At 49.1% G+C, this 19096-nt stretch overlaps 1 protein-coding gene across 1 annotated transcript; it reads right to left on the bottom strand.

The window, feature by feature from the left end:
• Positions 1-6410: 6410 nt before the first annotated feature.
• On the bottom strand, positions 6411-18760 carry LOC142075349 (uncharacterized). The gene is made up of 15 exons (XM_075136561.1): positions 18691-18760; positions 18322-18387; positions 17926-18045; positions 16945-17030; positions 16647-16694; positions 15044-15091; positions 14750-14841; positions 13389-13520; positions 12916-13031; positions 12387-12586; positions 10214-10303; positions 9388-9553; positions 8759-9067; positions 8372-8453; positions 6411-7235 (listed from the first exon to the last, which is right to left on the bottom strand). The coding sequence occupies exons 1-14, from the start codon at positions 18709-18711 to the stop codon at positions 8376-8378; spliced, it is 1572 nt and encodes a 523-aa protein (XP_074992662.1). The 5' UTR covers positions 18712-18760; the 3' UTR covers positions 6411-7235; positions 8372-8375.
• Between the last annotated feature and the right edge of the window lie 336 nt (positions 18761-19096).

The raw sequence follows: 19096 nt of genomic DNA, 5'->3' as shown, positions 1-19096 counted from the left end.
TCATGTTTTGCAGCACTATCTCAAATACAAAGTCCCCTCCGAAACTCCAACTCCGGCTTATTTGAGGACAGTTTGTAGATTAACCACGCTGTGGATGTGAAGACACAGAAGTGGCTCCATCCATTGCCAAGACATAGTAAACATCTTTACAGTTTGCTTTCCAGGCTAGAAAAAGCTCAGCTGCTTTTTCACAAGATCTGAAGCAACTATCTGTGCAATTCCATCTCAAAATACTGGGAATTGTGCACCAAGACACCTGTGCAGCTCTCTGCAGAGCCCACGTGCTGCCCCACGTGGGGAGCCCCTGGCTGATGCAAGCAGTGTGGTGTGGTGCAGAGCTGGCTTGGAGCCGGAGCAGCACCCATGCTAACACCCCCACGCCCGATACAACTTTGTCATTAGGGAGCCCAGTGGGCATATAAAAACAGCTCTGCAGGAAACAGCTAGTGGTAGGTGTAGTAGCTCTGGATCAGGGGTAACCACGCCAGATCCAGGCTGGCTTCTGCAGAAGTGTTTCTGTGTCCTTGCACTAACAAATACTTGCCTAACCCATTGGGATTGCAGTCTATTCCCCCTCACTCCCCATCCAGGATAACAGCAAACTTGTAGCCATACAAATACAAAAGTTACCTCTTACAGCCTTGAAATAGAGTGATAACTGTCTACTCCTAACTGGGATCTGCACGGTGTCATGGCCTCAGTTCCTCCAAGGGAGCCACCACGCTGTCCTTGGGCTGTGCAGAGCTCCCGCAGTACCTGCCACTTTCCCCCCGCTCTCCTCCCAGCACAGTGCATGCAGCGGGGTGAGGCTGGCGCAGCCTCAGCTCAGCAGACCCTTGTTGTGCGGTTGCTGTTATTCCAGCCCAGGCAATATTTGGGTGAAATGATGCCTTTGGCAGAGACCGAGCAGCTGTTCTGATGCCCGCTACACCAGCCGCAGCAGGGCTCAGTTGCTGGCAGACACCTCCAAGACACAAAAGCAGCAGGAGAAACCCTTTGAAACACTCTCCCAGGTCTCCGGACACTGTGAAATGGTTTTTCTTCCTAATTTTCCAACATCCTATTTGCCAATTGTTTTTGCTTGACTGGAAGCCAAGCACAGCTTCAGGAACAAAATCTGTGGTGCACCAGGGGTTCCCCCAGCTGCTAACTGCCAGGATCTGTGATGCTAAGAGCTGACCCCAGACACAGCAAGCTTGATGCACAGACCAAAATGCAAGCTGAAAACCCTCCTGCCCTGTCCAGAGTGGCTGTGAGCCTCAGAAACCCTGTGCTTCCGCGAGGGACCCTGCTGCAAACGTGCCCTTGTAGTCAGCAGCATCCCAAAACACGATGAGAACGGGGTCAGTAACTGCCCAGAGCCTCATTCAAGTGTGAAATGGCCTGGGGGTTGGCTCTGTGTTTTCTCTTCCCTCTCAGAGGAGACACAGTGGAATTAAGAAGAGGCAGAAAAGGGGAAAAGGAAAATCAAATACACAGGACAGAGAAGACAGCCAAGGGAGAGAAACATACATATATAAAATCATGTGCAGTGACTGAAGTGTTTTGGAAATGATTATTTGCGATGTTTTATAGTATAAAAACAAGGGCATATTGATTAAATAATAGCAGGTTAAAAACCAAACAAATTTAAGTACTTCACTATGCATCATAAGTCTAAGGAATTAATTGCCTAGGGTTGCTATGGAGGAAAAATAATCTAGCATTGATCAAAAGTGATCAGATGTTTTTATGGAAGAACAACCCAGCAAGGATTGCTAGACAGAAGAATACTTTGGTCATAGTAAGATTAAACTGAGTATTGCTTGAAACATGTAGCAGAGGAAGCATGGCTTTATGCCTACACTGCTCTTCAATCTGCTCAAAGCATACCCCACTGGCCACCTTCACCGACAGGATCCTGTGCTGGTTTGACCCCTACATCTCACATGGTAGTTTCTATGTTCTTGTGATGCATCAGGAAGAGCAAATTGAGACGCAAAGCCCTGGTCAAGTAGCCTGTCCTACATGTTGCTGCAAAGCAGTGGCACACCATGCAAGCGTTTAGTCTGGGCAACAAAGTTAACTAGAAGATAGGAAAGACGGTGTCTCAGAGATGCTGTTACAGCATTCCATAGTCGCTTGACTTAAGCTGGAGTGAGGCTAAGGGCAGCATGGAGAGCCTTATCCAGGCTGATGGTCAAATAGGCCTTTAAAACACATTTGGGGAAGGAAACAGATCAACGTACACCATAGCATTGCCCAGGAAGAAAGCAAACAACACGAGGGCTGCCAGTTTGGTGAAAAGAGATTAAGAACTGTACTGGTCCTTGGGTCATGGGATCATGTTCCTAAACCTCAAGTCCATCAAAGATGATGGCCAGACTGGGGAGAGGAGAGGATAAAGCAGAGCTGGGAAAAGGGGGAGCAAGAAGTGTTGAGAATGGAAGGAGAGAAGAACGAGAATGTCTGTTTTAGCCAGCCTAATGGGAGTTGCTGGCCAGATACCTCAAGGGCCAAAGGCAACCTAGAGCTTTATTTTGGACAGAAGAGACTGATCTGGAGTAGGTCTTAGCCTAGAGGTGATTAGCTAAAAGGTGTTTGCAGCCAAGATCATTCAGATGTAAAGCATGGAGGGCGATAAGAAAGGGACACAAAACCCTTCTGCAAAAACAAGGAGGCAGGTTAGGGAAGCTCTCTAAAGGATGCACTGAAGCACCAGTTGCAGGGATGGAGTGTGGGGGGATGACTTCTTTGCCTCAGGATTCACCAGCAAGTGCTTAAGCCTCACCACCCAAGCTGCAGAAGGTAAAGGCGGGGACTGGGAGAATGAAGAGCTGCCCACTATAGGAGAAGATCAGGTTCGAGACCATCTAAGGAACCTGAAGGTGCACAAGTCCATGGGACCCAATGAGATCCATCCGCGGGTCCTGAAGGAACTGGCGGATGAAGTTGCTAAGCCAGCAATGTGCGCTCACAGCCCACAAAGCCAACCGTATCCTGGGTTGCATCAAAAGAAGTGTGGCCAACAGATCGAGGAAGGTGATTCTGCCCCTCTACTCTGCTCTGGTGAGACCCCACCTCGGTACTGTGTCCAGCTCTGGAGTCCTCAGCACAAGAAAGACATGGACCTGTTGGAGAGCATCCAGAGGAGGGCCACAAAAATGATCAGGGGGATGGAACACCTCTCCTATGAGGACAGGCTGAGAGAGTTGGGGTTGTTCATCCTGGAGAAGAGGCAGCTTCAGAGACACCTTACTGCAGCCTTTCAGTACTTAAAGGGGGCTTATAAGAAAGATGGTGGCAAACTTTTTAGCAGGGCCTGTTTTGACAGGACAAGGGGAAGTGGTTTTAAACCAAAAGAAGGTAGATTTAGACTAGATATAAGGAAGAAATTTTTTACAATGAGGGTGGTGAAACACTGGAACAGGTTGCCCAGAGAGGTGGTAGATGCCCCATCCCTGGAAAGTTCAAGGTCAGGTTGGACAGGGCTCTGAGCAACCTGATCTAGTTGAAGATGTCCCTGCCCATGGCAGGGGGTTTGACTAGATGACCTTTAAAGGTCCCTTCCAACTTGAACTATTCTATGATTCTATAATTCTATGATTCTATGACTAGGAAGGCGCAGATTATGAAATAAAATTCTTTCCAAGCCGCCAAATCCAGAGGTCCCTCTAGCACAGTTCTCGCTCCTGTGGATTGCCGATCCTTCTTGCTGCTCTTCCTACCTTCCTGGGTGCCAGCTCTGCCCAGCTCCCCACGCCCATGCTTCTCTTCCTAGCCTTTCTCTCTGAGCTCAGCTGAAGTCCTTTGGGGCATGAAATGCAGTGCTCAGGGGATCTGTGGGCTGCCAGGCCTTCTTCTGGATGCTGCCCCTGCTCACACAGCCCGATACAGCCCTGTATTTGCCTTTGTCGTGGTTTAACCCGAGCCAGTAACGAAGCACCATCCAGCTGCTCGCTCACCCCCCCCGGGTGGGATGGGGGAGAGAATCAGAAGAGTGAAAGTGAAAAAACTTGTGGGTTGAGATAAAGACAGGTTAACAGGTAAAGCAAAAGCCGCACACACAAGCAAAGCAAAACAAGGAATTCATTCCCTACTTCCCATCGGCAGGCAGGTGTTCAGCCATCTCCAGGAAAGCAGGGCTCCATCACGCATAACGGTTACTTGGGAAGACAAACGCCATCTCTCCAGACGTCCTCCCGCTTCCTTCTTCTTCCCCCAGCTTTATATGCTGAGCATGACGTCATATGGTATGGAATATCCCTTTGGTCAGTTGGGGTCAGCTGTCCCAGCTGTGTCCCCTCCCAGTTTCTTGTGCACCCCCAGCCTACTCGCTGGTGGGGTGGGGTGAGGAGCAGAAAAGGCCTTGACTCTGTGTAAGCACTGCTCAGTAACTAAAACATCCCTGTGTTATCAACACAAATCCAAAACATAGCCCCATACTAGCTGCTATGAAGAAAATTAACTCTATCCCAGCCAAAACCAGCACAGCCTTTTATGTGAGTACATGCCATTCAGTTCATCACACGCCAGCTGAACTGTAACATGATATAACATGAATGGCCTTCCCACTTTGGCTTACACAGTTTGCTCTTTGCTTTTTCTGAGATACAACTTTCTGAGTGCTGCTGCCATAGGAAATAAAATAGGGCTGCTCATGCAGCTGCTCGTCTTCAACAGAGAAGATCATCCTGAGGGAGAAGATGAAACAAATCCTTAGCATAACTCATGCTCTCACACAGAGCTGAAGCTCCAGTGCCTGACTTTCACCGTGAGCTGGAAGCATGCAGGCAAAGACCACGCTAGAGATGTCAAATCTGCACTTTATACTTCAGCAGCCTATTATATTCCTAGCTCTTCTCCCAGCTTTTCCCCATTGCTGGCACACATTTCTCCCCACGACAGTCCAGCACTAGCCAGACTGCTCTGCAGAAGCTTGGCTAGACCTTGTGTATAGGCAGAGCATAGAGTGTTTGCTAATGCTCCTGCAAACCAGAGCCATGCAGAAATCTTGCATCTGGTACTGCATAACCTTCTCAGCCTAGCCACTTCTCACTCTGCTCTTCCCTTGATTTCGTCTTGCCATGTCACAGAAAAAACAGAAGTAGTAGGTGTGGAAGAAACCTGAACCGCCAGCCCAGACATGCTGCCCAGGTCCGTGACAGGCTCCTTGCTGCCCACATTACGATTCTACTTCCCACTCCTCAAATCAGGGGCAAAAGAAATCTGTGATCAATCTGCTCTGGTTTTGGAAGCTTGCCAGGAGATGTGCCATGCACAGCCACCAGAGAAGTGTCCTGACGCTCCCCTGATATTGTTCCCCCCAGCGTCACTCGTGAGCTGTGCCTGCAGCAGCACCCAGGAGGTACTGGAGGCAGCTGCTGGGGGAAAGCTCTTCACCACCCTCCTTGGTTCAGCATTATCCCTGCCAGGCTATAGGAGCAAACAGTGTTTTGCCGCTGGATCTTAGCCTACGCTTACACCATGCTCTGTGGCACAGGAACTCGGAAAGAGTTACAGAGCAGCACCGTTACTGAAATGCATTTCTCATCCATATTTCAGTTCTGTGCATTAGTGAGTTCTTAGAAATGTTTTGGCCATGAAGTGGTTCTACGTGCTACCCAGAAGGCAGGCTTTCCAGCTGCCCAGCAGTGGAGGAAGCCAAGGAGAACATTGGCACAGGTCAAGGCTGCCCAGCAAAACGCCCCTGGGCTTAGTCAGGAAGACTCTGCGAACAGCAGCCTTTGACTGCCTGGACTGGTTCTGTCCTGAACAGCCTCAAAGCAGCTGCCAAAACCCAGCACGAGGAAGAGAAAAGGTGCGTTAACGCTGCAAGGCAGTGCTGGGGAGAGCCAGGATGTTGGGCTGAGACAACCAGCATTTCCCTGTCTGGTCCCCAGCAGTGCTCCCTTGTGACCCAGTGCTGCTCAGCGCTACTGCTCCGGGAGAGCACAGGGGAGGGAAGACAAATAGTCCCATGGTTAAAGGCAGCGCTGAGACACTGCCACAAGCATCCTGTATCACGTTAATAAGCTTCTCTGGCCACAGCACCAGCCTATACAACCTGGACTCGGCCGCACTCGTGCCTCCCAGGGAGGAGTGAAGTGGGGTGGGAAGTGTGGCTGTCCTCCGGTGCAGAGGGATCTGCCAGGGAACCACTGAGCCAGGGGGAGCTCAGTGCAGGCTGCAAAGGGGAGGTCTCACCCGTGGCATATACGGGAGATAAGGCTGGCGTGGGAGCAGAGCACTATTACAGGTGGCAGTTGTGCACCAGGATTACTGGCGCATGAGCCTTCAGCTTCTCCACTGAGACGCTTCACATGACCCTGCGTCTACCCTCAGAGGTGTTAGCCCTTCTCCTCCATTTGCAGTCTGTGGTTGAACAGACTGCAGGTAACAGAAACAAAGAAAACACTAAGCTTCTCCTTATAGGAAGAAAACAGATTTTTTTTAAAAGGTAGAAAATAGATAACAAGTAGCATCGTCCTGTATGTTGCAAGCCCTCTACCCTCAGTGTAGACAGGATGTTGTAGGATGTTGTCCAGCCTGGACTTTTAGCGATTCCGACCAGGATGAACAAGAGGGTTTTGCCAATGATTCCCTGACTTGAGCTCTGGCAAAGGACTGGGGAGCAGCATGCCAGCACACTGATGCAAGGGCAGGTAATTCCCTCTACAGAAAGATCTTCTTGCCTCTTGTCTCGGTTCCTGTTCAAGTGCTCCTGCACTCAACAAAAAGGACACACCAGTTTTATTCCCTACTTCCCAAGCCCAAACCCAGATGCCCTTGGCACCAAGAGCAGTGGATACACAGGACCAAAACAGAGACAGAGGACTTGAAGAGAAACAGGTAAGAAATCAGTACAGGTGTCTGCGAGAGAACACATTCTTGGGGGATATCCAGTTCGTGACTATTAACAGTGCAAGGTGAGGGGTCTTCAGGCACATTGTAGCATTGACACGCAGACTGTCAGGCACTGTGGACCTCTGCAGACTGTGACTGTTCTCATCCTCTCCCCTCTGCCAGGATGGGACTGGTCCAGATATTGCAGTCTCAGCCACTGAGACCAGCTAAGTGCTGATGAAAAATCATTTCTGCAGCAGTCCTGTCTAAAGGCACAGGGCCAGCTGGGTGCAGCAAAAACAAAAAGAAAAAAAAAGAAAAGAAAAAAGGCTGCTGTATGTCCGGATGTGTTCACACAGTTAGGCAAGGCCCAGCAGCACGGGAAGAGGATAGGGCTGAGCCACTTTGACCTACAAGAAAGTCAAGAAACACAATTCAGTGGAGGACGTAAAAAGAGGGCTCCATTCCAGCTTGCAAGCAATTCCAGCTTGCAGTCATCAATGCAGATCCCACATATTTTGTCTTTCTTCTGCCTAACCTCAGACACAAGGAGCATCCCCTGGGTACATCAATACCCACATACAGGAATGAAGCAATTGAGTCAAACACTTCTGGGACAGGATTTTCTCAGCCATCAAGAGAAAGACAAGACAGGCTCCAGCTAAAGAGCTTTGCTCCAACACGATTTCCTGGGAGCGGAACCATGCAGGGAACTCAGCAATCCTGGTGCAAGGCTGCAAGCCCTGCAGTGGCTCTGCAGCCAACAGCACGGTCTTCTGATCCCACTCCACTCCCAGCTGATACAGATCCAGATTTTTCCAGAGATGTACAACCACTACTGCTTCCTCCTGCCTTCAGCAACTGAATGGGACAGGGATTTACCCACTGGCTGCGCAGGGGAGCTGCTCATCCACTAGATGCTTCAGAAAATTAATGCATTGGGCATAGCCAACTGTGTCAGATGGCCCTTCCTGGCCCACTCCATATACTCCTATAACCCACCCAGTATATTACAGCTTCAGTAACCAGCTGTGTTTCCAGCTGCTGAGACCTTGTTTAAAGTCCTCACAGACTGCTGCCTTTTCTTATGTTCTCAGCCTTGCCTTCGGCTCATTGCCTCTGCTACCCCCCAGGGCTCTCTGCCGAGCACCCACTTCTGATATGTGCCTCTCTCCACAACATTAAGCCACTGCAGCTGACTACTGTAGCGTGCAGATATGCTTTCTGATAGTACTCGTCCTTCCAGCCCCAGGCCTCTAACAAACTGTGAGCTCCCTCCAGCAGCCTTGTTATTGTACTGCAAGCACACTGTGCACCACAGGTGCTGGGACCCAACCTTATGCTGATTTTTCCCATTTTTCCTGGTCTCTTTGCAGTCCTGGAATGGAAGCTGGTCACTGCCCTCTGTTTCTCCTGCTCTATTTCTAGGTAGGTGGTGGCCAAGAGATGCTCCAGGTGGAGCAGGAAGGGAAGAGCCTCTTTGCTCCTCCATTTCCCAGGGAAGCTGCAACTGCTGTCTGCCCTCCTGTGTGCTGTCTCCTCTTACCGCGTCACTTGGGCTCTACATCCTCAATGCTGAGAGCTTGACAGCAGTTCTGTACAGAGGTATTCAAGGGAGTGGAAGAGAACTGCAGTGAGAAGCAGAGAGACAGCATTAGGGGTGACTGGGACACTGGCCACATCACAGCCCCTTCTTGTTATGGACTTTTCTTTGGGCATCCCAGCGAGCCTCTCCAGGGTCTCCCCCAGCCCAGCACTTCCAATGAACACACTCTTGACCCAAGACCACCAAATAAAACCTGTTACCCAGGGGCTAGGAAACCAAGTGCTACTTGTGGAAGCCTCCTCTCTCCTGCCCCTGGGTAGGGCAGCTCCACGTGTCCCAGACTGGCTGTGGGTGGGAAGGCTTGGCAGAGGATATGCCCCAGCTCACCTGCTGGATTTCCTGCATCGCCAGGCGTATGGAAGAGTGGAGGCGAGGGAAGGCTCGTTGACTGCCTCTCTCCTTGCCTGAGCTTGGCTTTGTCCTACTGTTGTCCAGGCTCTGTTGGTTTTGGCAATTCATGGTCCTCCTGAACCACACGTGTCTGAGAACTGCGGCTGCTCCTGGCTGCAGAGCACATCTGCTGGCGGAAGGCCTGGAGGGGCAGGGCTGCTCCTCTGGAGGGGTCTCCCCCTCAGCTGCTGGTGGACCCAACCTGAGGCACTCCAGATCTTCGTAATCCAAACTCTCACTACTTTTCTGAGGGAGGGAAGAGTGGATTCAGCAGTGGCTTGCAGACCTTCTACACACCCCAAACAGCACAACGAAGAAGAATACCCAGCTGTGACCACTGCTGACATTCAGGGGGCAGGGGCGTGCCATCCACCCCACGGCTGTTCCCCCACCCCAGGACTCCCCAGTGCCCAGCTAGTAGCATTTCCCGGTACACACAGAAGAGGCTAAGCTACTTGGCCAGAATGGGATACTCCCAATGGGAACACAAAAGAGAGGTATTGCCACAGTGGCAGGGCACAGTCCTGCCCCATCCCCTTTTCCAGCTGCAGATCCTCGACATTCACCTGCCCACAGGGAACAGTCAGTATCTCCATGAAGGGCTGGATGCCCACAGTCTGGTGATACCGAACCAGTTCGGTGAGCGAGGCGTGAGCCCGGTCTTCCCCCAGGATGACATAGCGTGCATTGGGCTGCATCTGGATCATGTAGTGTCTGCAGCGGCCTTTACCCCTAGGGAGATGGACAGACAGAAATAGTCATGGCATGGGGCCACAACATCTCTCCAGGACCTGCTCATTGCTTTCTGCACTTGTCATAAATGGCCAGATGTGATCAGGAGCCACAGTAACAAATATCACAAAGATGCAGGAGATGCACCATGCTGGAGTGTCACTTGCTGTGCTAGTAGGTGCTGGAGGAGCAGCAATTTCCCCAAAGTCAGTGACAGGAGAACCCTGGCAGCTGGATCCAAAGCCCAGCAGACTGTACCACCTCCCATTAAATCTCTGCCCCATCCCTTGCCTGAGGCTGTACAAAGACCATGCCCTTGTAGCACTCTGATTCCCTCTCCTCAGGCCCTCCTCTACACTCATCTCCTCTGCTCCCGTCAATGCTTCTTCCAATCTGGTTTGCCCACTCAGCCATCTAGCACAGCCCAAGCAGGACCTGCACCCTTGGAGCTGCAGCACCCCACCCACAGACAGATCTAGTTTTTGGCAAGAGACAGACTCCGCAGTGTCTTGTCTGCTACTCCAAACTGTCTGAGGCACCCACAGGAGAGGCTGAGCATCATCCTCACTGGACTCCTCTGTGGAGGAGGCTAACTGCTCCAGCCATGCACAGCTCAGTTTAGGACCTTCTTTTCCCTTCTCTGCAAGGCTTATTACCTACCTGTATGTCAAGGTGTAGCCCGGTCGGCTCTGGCTGATCCGAACAAGGAAGCAACCCAAAGGCTTGTCAATCAGCAAGTTTTCAGCTTCCCTGGAAGCAGGAAAGAGTTTATCAGCAGACTGTGCCTGAGTTTATCAGCACAGAAGCAGCAGAATCAGCTGCTTCAGTGCAGAGATTCCCATCCTATCTCACATGCCACCATGGTAGTGCTCCCCGTCCACAGGGAGACCAGCATCTGCCCCATGTGTTTCTAGCTAGAGGTTTCCAGACTCAAGCTTGCTGTTGCAAGGAGGCATCAGCAGGCTGAGGAGGCACAATACTCTCAGCCAAAGCCTCTGCAAGCAGGGCTGCTCCAAACCTGCTCCAGCAGTCTGACTAGTGCAATAGCAGCAGCTATCTTCCAGCACAGAACACATTACAAAGCATCACTGAGATGAAGAGGCTGTGAACATATGCATTTCCTACACTCCAGGGCTGACGGAAGAAGTCAGGATGCTGTGGGGTACAGGGGCTCAGCACAAGGTAAGCCCAGTGCCTTGGAAAAACACAGACTAGGATTACACCAGTCTGGCTCTCTAAACTTCCTGCTGGAAGGTCTTCCCCCTCTCTGCCCAAGAGACAAAGCACCGCTTTGTGCTTGTCATGTGCCCTGCTCCAGGCTAAAGGTGACTGCAAATCACCAGTGCAGTTTGGGATTGCTCTGGCTGCTCTGTTACATGAGGCTGAGCTTACACTGCTGCATGGACACTTAAATCCAGCAACAGGAAGCACCACTTCCAAAGTATCTAATCTCCAGTGTCTTTGGGAAGGATCTGCTATGTCCTTCATTGTGAAGTGCTCATGGCTAGCCTATATTAGAATTCGGACAGTTTTGTCTTCCAGGCGCTAGTTCCTCTCCGGCATTCTTGGATCTGTGGACAACTGCATTAATGCAGGTGGGGGCCTTGTTAATTATCTTAAAAAAAAAAAAATGCAGTTATCGGGGAGTTGTCAGCTACTGTAGCGTCCTTTACTAAGCTAACATGCTGTATAATGTCTCTGAATAATGTTCACACTGATAAGCTGACAAAATCCAGAACTTGTGATTTAAGGACTGAAGACTGAAGGAGACTTGCAGCTTTAACAGAAAAAAACTACAAACTGGAACAAGATGATAAAGGTATTCAGATGACAGGCAGGCTTGGCAGCAATGCCCACACACAAGTCCCACCAAATAAGGGACACTGGCAGTTAGCAAGCATGCAGCACCGTAGATTAATTTGCACACAGGGGAGACTATAGCTGGAAATTCTGATGCCTACCTGCTAACCCCAGTGTCTTGCTCCTAACCGATCACTGGCATAATCAGCATATCTCTGATTATCACACTGCTTGGAAAGTAGTGCTTGGCCCAGCCAAGAGACTGAAGTGCGAGGCATACCTAGTAGCAAAATTTCAAGCATTTAAATAACGGTTTTCCCAAAAAAGGTTGAGAGTTCACAGTCTCGTAAACAACTCCGTAAGAAGGTAGAGCTTTGCGGATGTCTCTCGCAGCCTAAAGGGATGTAAATTCCACCTATGTTGCACTCTCCTTAGATGGGCAGAGGTTATCAACAAAAAGCCTTCCTTTTCCCATCTCTGGGGGCTTTGGGGAAATCTTGCTATTGGGTACTCACTAAAGCCCCTCTTAATACTTTTTAAAATAAATGTACACTGAATTCTGTATTCTCTTGCTGTAAACTGAGGTCTCCTCCTGACCTAAACTGAGAGATATGAGAACAGTCATAATGAGTCAGACCAAAAGTCCATCTTCACTCCATACCATGTCTCTGCAAACAGTCCACAACAGGGTAAACGCATGCATGTATTTCCTTTCCAAGTACTTTCCAAGCCTCCCTTCCCTGCACAGGATCTGTATTTAGGAACCCACAGTGGACTTATTTCCTATGAGTTTCCACGGTCTTTCCCTGGACCTACGTAAAGTTTCAGCATTTGCATCCTGTGACAGGGAGCTCCAAGCTTCCCCCTAAGGGTTTGAAGCTCACAGCCTGAAAGTGAAAGGTTATGCAGGTCACTCCCATTCTGACGGAGGCAAATCCTGGCAAATCCAACTTACGCAGTCCTCCTAAGGACACAGCAGCTTCTGCCTGCCTGCCACAGCTCAAGCTGCAGCCACTGTGTCCAGCGTACTCACCTCCGGCTGATCATCCCATGCAGCCAGCTTGGAAAGGCCCCATCATCCTGCATGACCTTCTGGGCCTGCGTCTCTTTGAACCAGCGGAGAGTTGCTCCTCTCTTGAGTTTCCTCATTTTTGCCTCTTCTCCAGTCTGTTCCTCCGTCCCCAGAACAGGGCGAGGCACAGAAGGGTTCAAGAAGTTATCAAAAGGAGTGGACTGAAAGTGGGGAGAGGGGGAAAGTGGGCATGAAAGCAAGGTCAAAGGGAGGGGACCTTTGAAGGGATCGCTTTGGTAGTGATCCCATTCCTGAGTCCCTTAAGACAAGATCAGTTGCAAACTATCAAACACTGCTTTCAGCTCCTCAAAGGCCCTGACCACGCTTTTTAACTAGCCACTAGTAGGAAAGGACTCTGTCACTTCTCATAACAAGAATGACAATGTTCTCCTGGGACCACATGCAGGAGAACATGTGCATGCAGAAGGTGGAAGGAGCAGGGAACCAGCACACCTGGCTAAAGGGCCCCAAGCAGAGCCAATATCGCTACCTCTGTTAGTTTGCTGCGTGGCCGTGGCACTGGTGGCTGTGGTGGCTTATCAGAAGGATGGGGACAAGGCTGAGGGCGCCTCTTTCGTGGCATAGGAACTGGAAGGGAGATTCTTTCTGCAACAAGAGGAAAGAAGTAGATGAAATGTAGCATCCAAGATCCATGAGATCCATCCTCCACGTGCCCAGAGTAGGGACAGGCTCTGTTGCATGCAGTGTGTGGGAAAGACAGCTTGGCACTCCTCCCAACACAGCCAGGCAAATGACCTTCACCACGCTGCTTCTGCTCCCCACAGAGAAAGCTGCATTTTCAAACGGCATAAATGTCGGCAGCTCCCTGCCCACCGCATCGGTGGAGCCCCCAGCCCCAAGACAGCCAAGGGCAGGCCATCATCACCGGGAGCTTACAGCACTTCGAGGTGCTCATCGCACGAGTGGCCACACACAGGGAGAGTGGGAGTGGGAGCAACTCACTCTGGGCCTCTGCTTCTACTGCCAGCTGCCGGTTTCTTTCTCTCTCTGCCTCCTCCTGTAGCCGCTGTGCCTGAGCTCTCAGCTCAGCCACCAGTTTTAGGTAACTCTTCCTGTATCTGAATCCCCTGAAAACTGTTCAGAGAAAAGCTGTGGTTAGAAAAAAATGCTCATCATGCCTTTGTCACTCCCTAGAGGAAGCACACTGGACGATATTCCTTCACCCAGTGCAAAGCCCTCAACACTTCAATCACGTTAATAAAGAGCAATGCAGAGTCTACTTGAGCAGGCAGTCAAAACCACGTGAGAACTTACTCTCTAAGTTGCCAGATCATGGATTTAAAAACTTGCAGATCTAAGCTCTCATCTCTAATGCCAAGGCACAGGATATATAAAAAACAAAGTCTCACAGAAGGGCCTCTGTTAACCATCTATCTCCCTGGTACCCTTCAGACATTACTCAGTAAAAGCAAAGCTCTTCCGAGCAGGAGACGGGATTTCTTTGGTGTCAGCCCACAGGATAACCCTTCCCATAAGCAGCCATCACAGGGTTCATCAGGAGCTTCAGAGATATTGCATTATCCCGCCTACTCTACCAGGTACTAAAGTATATGACCTGAAAGCTGCACTCTCTCGTTTTCTACTACCCACACATCTTCCCCACGGATGAGAACAAGGCAAAGCATGTAACAGTCTGATGTGTTTCACACTGTATATTGCATAGCTGGAAGCTGCTCAGATGCTTCAGCAGTGCAACAACCCATCCAGAAGAGAAGTACAACAGAGAAGGACCAGGCAGGATGACAGCCTCCTCCTCCTGGTTACACAGTCCTCACGGAGCCTGTGCAGAGGGAAGTACCAAACTGCCCACAGTGCCTGCTCTGGAGGAACAGGCTGCCAGAGCAGACGCTACCCGGGAAGGGAAGAAAAAAACCACACCAAAACAGAACTTCATCCACTTCTGCCTGTCTCTGAAAGTAGGAATGAGATCTGCTTCACTCATCTTCTTTTTCCACTCCTCAGTTCAACACCACTCACAAACAAGCCCTCACTCCAGAGGACAGTTACCCAGATCTCGGGATGCAGCCAAATCATACGCTTGCCCTGCTCAGCTCAGTTCTCCTGCACACGTGCTTTCCCTTTCCAAGGCCAACACTGTATGATGGCTCTCCCTGATTGAGGATGAGCAGTGAGGAGGTGGGCATCTGCAACAAGCACTCTGACTCCACCATGAGTGGAGATGGCTCCTGGCCTGCCTTTCTGTCATCTGCAAAGGTGCAACAGTGGAGCAGCGATTGGAGAAGAGTTTTACCTTGCCCTAGTCTGAGGTCAGAGTTGAGGGACCCTCCTGCCCCAGTGCTCACCTTTCTGTATGACAACCGCTGCTCTTTCCAGTCGCTCCACGTACTTTGCCAGCTGTTCCTGGTGCCAATATTTAAAGAAAAGTCGTGACTTCCTGAGAAGTTGGGGAGAGAAAGAAGCAGTGAGAAACAGTTTGTCTAAGCTTGCATCCAGTCATCCACTGGACAGGCCTTTCCTACAGCCACAAAGTTCTCCCTGAAGAGAACCAGATAACAGTCTACATGTATAAATTCTCTGCAGTTCAGGCCCCTCATTCCCAGCAACAGTGATCCACACCTACCCAGATCCACACATACCCACATATCCAGCCTGTCAGCTCTGTACTTTGCAGTATCTCCAAGCAGCTGAAAGAGAGGAAAAAAAGTGAAATAAATCATTTCCCACCCAAAGTGAACACTGTGCAGCCAGTGGTTTTAGGTGCATAAGAGGAAAGAAAGTGCCTCAATGATTCTCTGTCCCCTGTCACCCGATCACATTCAGTAACTGGCTGTCAATCTGTAGTGCTCCTTGAGGTACAGCTAGGATCACATTCAGGAACATCAGCAAACGGGTTTCCTAGTTAGGCAGATTTCCTTCAACTTCCTGGGAGGCAAGTCTGCAGAGCCTATTTTATTCTCAGAACTGTTTTTCCTTGTTTCATTTCCAAGCTCTTTGGAGCACAAAAGTTGCAAGGTCAGCACAGCAAGACTTCTGGGAGAAAGTCTGTTTTCCAATTCTAGTTTCATTTTGCAGACTCTAGTGATAAAATTTGGGTCACTCAGAGAGATTCACCAATACTTGGAACTGAAACGAATACTCTAGCTGCACCAGACAGACAGCTTCCTCCCTCTGCCTGCAAATCCAGGCTGTGAAACCATAGTGGCACCTTTTGCTAATATCTCACACAGCAAAGCAGAAGTTTTCCTTCTATCTCAGCCAACTTCCACTGTGCCAGAATCTATATCCAAGATAATTCTTTTCTCAAAAGCATCCTATGATTTTTGTGTCTGAAAACACACATGCTGCCTGTCTACCATCATCTTTCTCTCACCCATGAGATTCTCTCTTGACTTGGGTCTCAATTGGGTTTACAACCCTTACTAATTCAGTATCATCAGTTACTTCACGGAAGCCCTGCGAAGGCTGGAGGAGCTACTGCCAGGAGAGAACTCTTCCAGCAGAACACTCAAATCCTTTTCTTAAAAGACAAAAAAAGAAAAAATCTGGCTGCCCCACATGCTTCATTTTCATTATCAGTCACAATTGACCATGGCAGGAAGGAGGGACTGGGAAAGTAGAAAAGAAGAGGTGGGGAGTTGCTGCCCTAGATGTAGGAAGTAAAAAGCTGACAGGGTAAGACTGCAGAGCTGGAGGGACAGCTCTGTAAGTGTGTGCATAAGGAACAGTCAGGTTCTAAAAGTGCTGGGGGTATATTATGCCTGTACACATAAAAAATTCTTGGACCAGAAACATCCTCTCTAGCCTGGGAGACATTCAGTGCTGGCTGCTTGCTCGGCATTGTCTTTATCTTCTTTTTCTCCCATGAGGCCATCAGGAAAAAGCCTGGAGAGGTACCTGGCAACTGTGCTAAGCCCCTGACATACTGAGTTCAGAGGACATCCTTGATCATTATTGTGACACCCCTAATTAAGTACATTATCCAGTTCTCATTCCACAGGATAGCAAGGCTTTATAATAATTGAATTGAATTGCTACAGAGCAATTCAAGAAAGATTTAATTCATCATTGTACCAAAGGCTTTTTAAACACTAAACTGTCCTTGCCTAGGAATTTGTGTTCCCCATCTCCACAAAAACCCATCCTCACTTTGTTCCTTTTACTCAGTTTGCTATGCTACTCTGAGAGCAAAAGTCTCTGAAGAACAAACTGGATTTTACATAACAAAGGAAGGGTTCCTACCTTTCTTTTGTGAGGGAAACATTTGGTTTAACTAGAAGAATTCCATATCTGTGAAAAAAAAAAAAACAATACAGCAAGGTAAGAGCCACATCCGTGATGTCCGGAGCTGATCCACGTCACCCTCACAGCAAACAACAATAAATCACTGTCTTTCCCACTCAGCCTCCCACAGCAAACAACCCCATGATCTCAGGCACGTGAACTTTAACGAGGCTGTTTCACTCCTTGCCCATATCTGGTTACCAGGATCGCTTTCCTAACAATATCTAACAAGGAACATTCAGAGGTTTTAACAAACCTTTCAGCAAATTCCTCAAATGAGGGTCTCCAGGAGAAACCATCTCTTCGGATACGGATTGTCTCCAGCAGTCCATTGTACCGGAGCTGAAGCAGCACCACAAAGAGGATCAGAGAAACAAACAGAAACGGGTCATTAGAACATCAGTTTCTTCCTCTGCAGCCAGAAATGCCTTCACTCATCCTAAACTTCTCTAGTTCAAACCAAAAAAGTTTCTTTCTGAAAATGTTTCCTTGGTTAAAGACTGAATTTACCACATCCTGTAACTCTGATGATTAACCACTCTAAGTTAAAAGTTGGAAACCATAAAAACCAATGACTGAAATAACTTCACCTTCCAGCCATGGGTACTGCTTTGCCTCTGTCTCTTAGATGATAGCCTTTTACTTCCAAATCTGGACAAAGAAATACTCTGAGGCATGGATGAACTTCCCTCTTAATCCTATCCTTTCTTATATACATTAAACAGGTCACATAGCTTTCTGAACTCTTCTGATCATTTTCAGTATTCTTTAAAGCATCTGGATCTTAGACCTGACACAATGCCCAAAGACAGTCATATCAGCACATTTTAGTTCCTACGAAAACGATCCCGTCTTGGCTCCTATTCAGTTGCCCTGGCTGATGGGTGAGAACAGTCTCCTCCGGGAAGCATAATTTTTTCTGGAATACTGTCTGTACCAGTCCCCATCCAGGAGATGCAAAGATCAATCCTAGTGCCTGACAAGCAGATCTCATTGCATTCATGAAAAAGAAATGAGAGAGAACCAAGACTGCAAAACCTGGACCCAGCAGTCTGTGTCACAAACACAACCAAGTACCCAGAACCTTTACATACATAAAAAGTGTGCCTACTCTTTCTCTTGCAAGGGGAGGCTCAGACCAGTCAGCTTCCAGCTATCTCCACAGCCTTTTAGTAGGGTCTCCCCTCCCCACTGAGACGTGGCAGAAGTACCTGTAAAGGACACTGCTTTTCCTTACCTGCAGCAGCACCACCTGGCTGTCCACCACACCTGGCTCCTTCTGGCTGTTGGGCTTTATACAGCGCACAAAGTGCGGGTTGGCAGAATACATCCTCTCCATCAGCACCGTCAGGGAATGCTGGCGAGGGCAGAGAAAGATCAGCGGTCCAGCAAGCCAAAGCACTGCCAGAGCCCGGTGTGCAATATCCTGCAGCGAGAACTGTTTTGCCACCCCACAGCAACTTCCGAGGCTCTGACAACCACCGGGTCACTCCCACCACGATCAGCTGTGCTTGGCACCCTGAAAAACCCATCTACATGCTGGATGCTTTAACTATGCTTAGCAGCCTGGCAGCTCTCGCTAATATATCACTGCACTCATCCCAAGGGGCACTGCAGGGCAGCAATATTTTACCCGGAACTGAGCTCCGGCAGACTGTTTTCGTGTGCTGTTGAACTTGTCGTCTGCTCCTGGTATGACCTGAAACCAGACCCAAACAAAAGATCACCCCTGGAAGAAGTGCTTGATTGCCATCCAAAGAGCTCTGCTGGAGGGCAGATGGCAAAAAGGAGAGAGAATGGATTTCAGGGGAGGGAAGACAAGTTAAACGTATCAGCAGAAGCAAGCAGAAAACCCGGTAAAAAACAAAGGAGAAATTGTTGCAAGCAGATTGTTGTCTGCTCTTCTTTTCAACCAATTTCTGTCTGTTCTCATTTTCAGCCAGTTTCTCAAATAATAAATATCAGGTAACTACGCCATCATTTATCAAATAAAGCGCAATACCTTGGCTTTCACATGAGGCATCAGTGTCCCTGTCCTGGAGATAGTGGCTGGAAGAACAGAGACAATAGTTAATTTTGTACCTTTACTTGCAATCAACCATGTCTAAACATTAAAACCTCACTTCACACACAAGTCTCCCTACAAATATTGGCAGGACGTTAGGTTTCACCACGTGGAAATACAAGGAAAGAGCTAAAGAAAGGGAGAAGAAAATGCAAATATATGAAGAATACAATGCAGGCAGTATTATTTTCTGCCACTGAGAAGACAAGGCAATCAGGTTATTGAACAACCTGAAATGACCTTCAAAAGAAATATCATCAACGGGCATCTAACAATGCAGGAAAAAAGGTACAGATAGCAAATGGGAAGCTCACCTACAGCAGTCAAGACGGAAGGTTATATA

The sequence above is a fragment of the Calonectris borealis genome, chromosome Z (assembly GCF_964195595.1).
Source record: "Calonectris borealis chromosome Z, bCalBor7.hap1.2, whole genome shotgun sequence".
Lineage (NCBI taxonomy): Eukaryota > Metazoa > Chordata > Aves > Procellariiformes > Procellariidae > Calonectris > Calonectris borealis.
Note: the sequence above shows the minus strand (reverse complement) of the source record. Positions and strands in the feature narration are given on the sequence as shown.

What these genes read in the sequence shown, in the direction of transcription:
- LOC142075349 (XM_075136561.1), bottom strand. Translation starts at nt 18,711, where the DNA reads ATGCCTCATGTGAAAGCCAAG. An exon ending in TGACTGTTCCCTGTGGGCAG is followed by an intron (nt 9,068 to 9,387) that starts GTGAATGTCGAG and finishes TCCCTCCCTCAG; the next exon opens with AAAAGTAGTGAGAGTTTGGA. An exon ending in CGATGCAGGAAATCCAGCAG is followed by an intron (nt 8,454 to 8,758) that starts GTGAGCTGGGGC and finishes TTCTCACTGCAG; the next exon opens with TTCTCTTCCACTCCCTTGAA.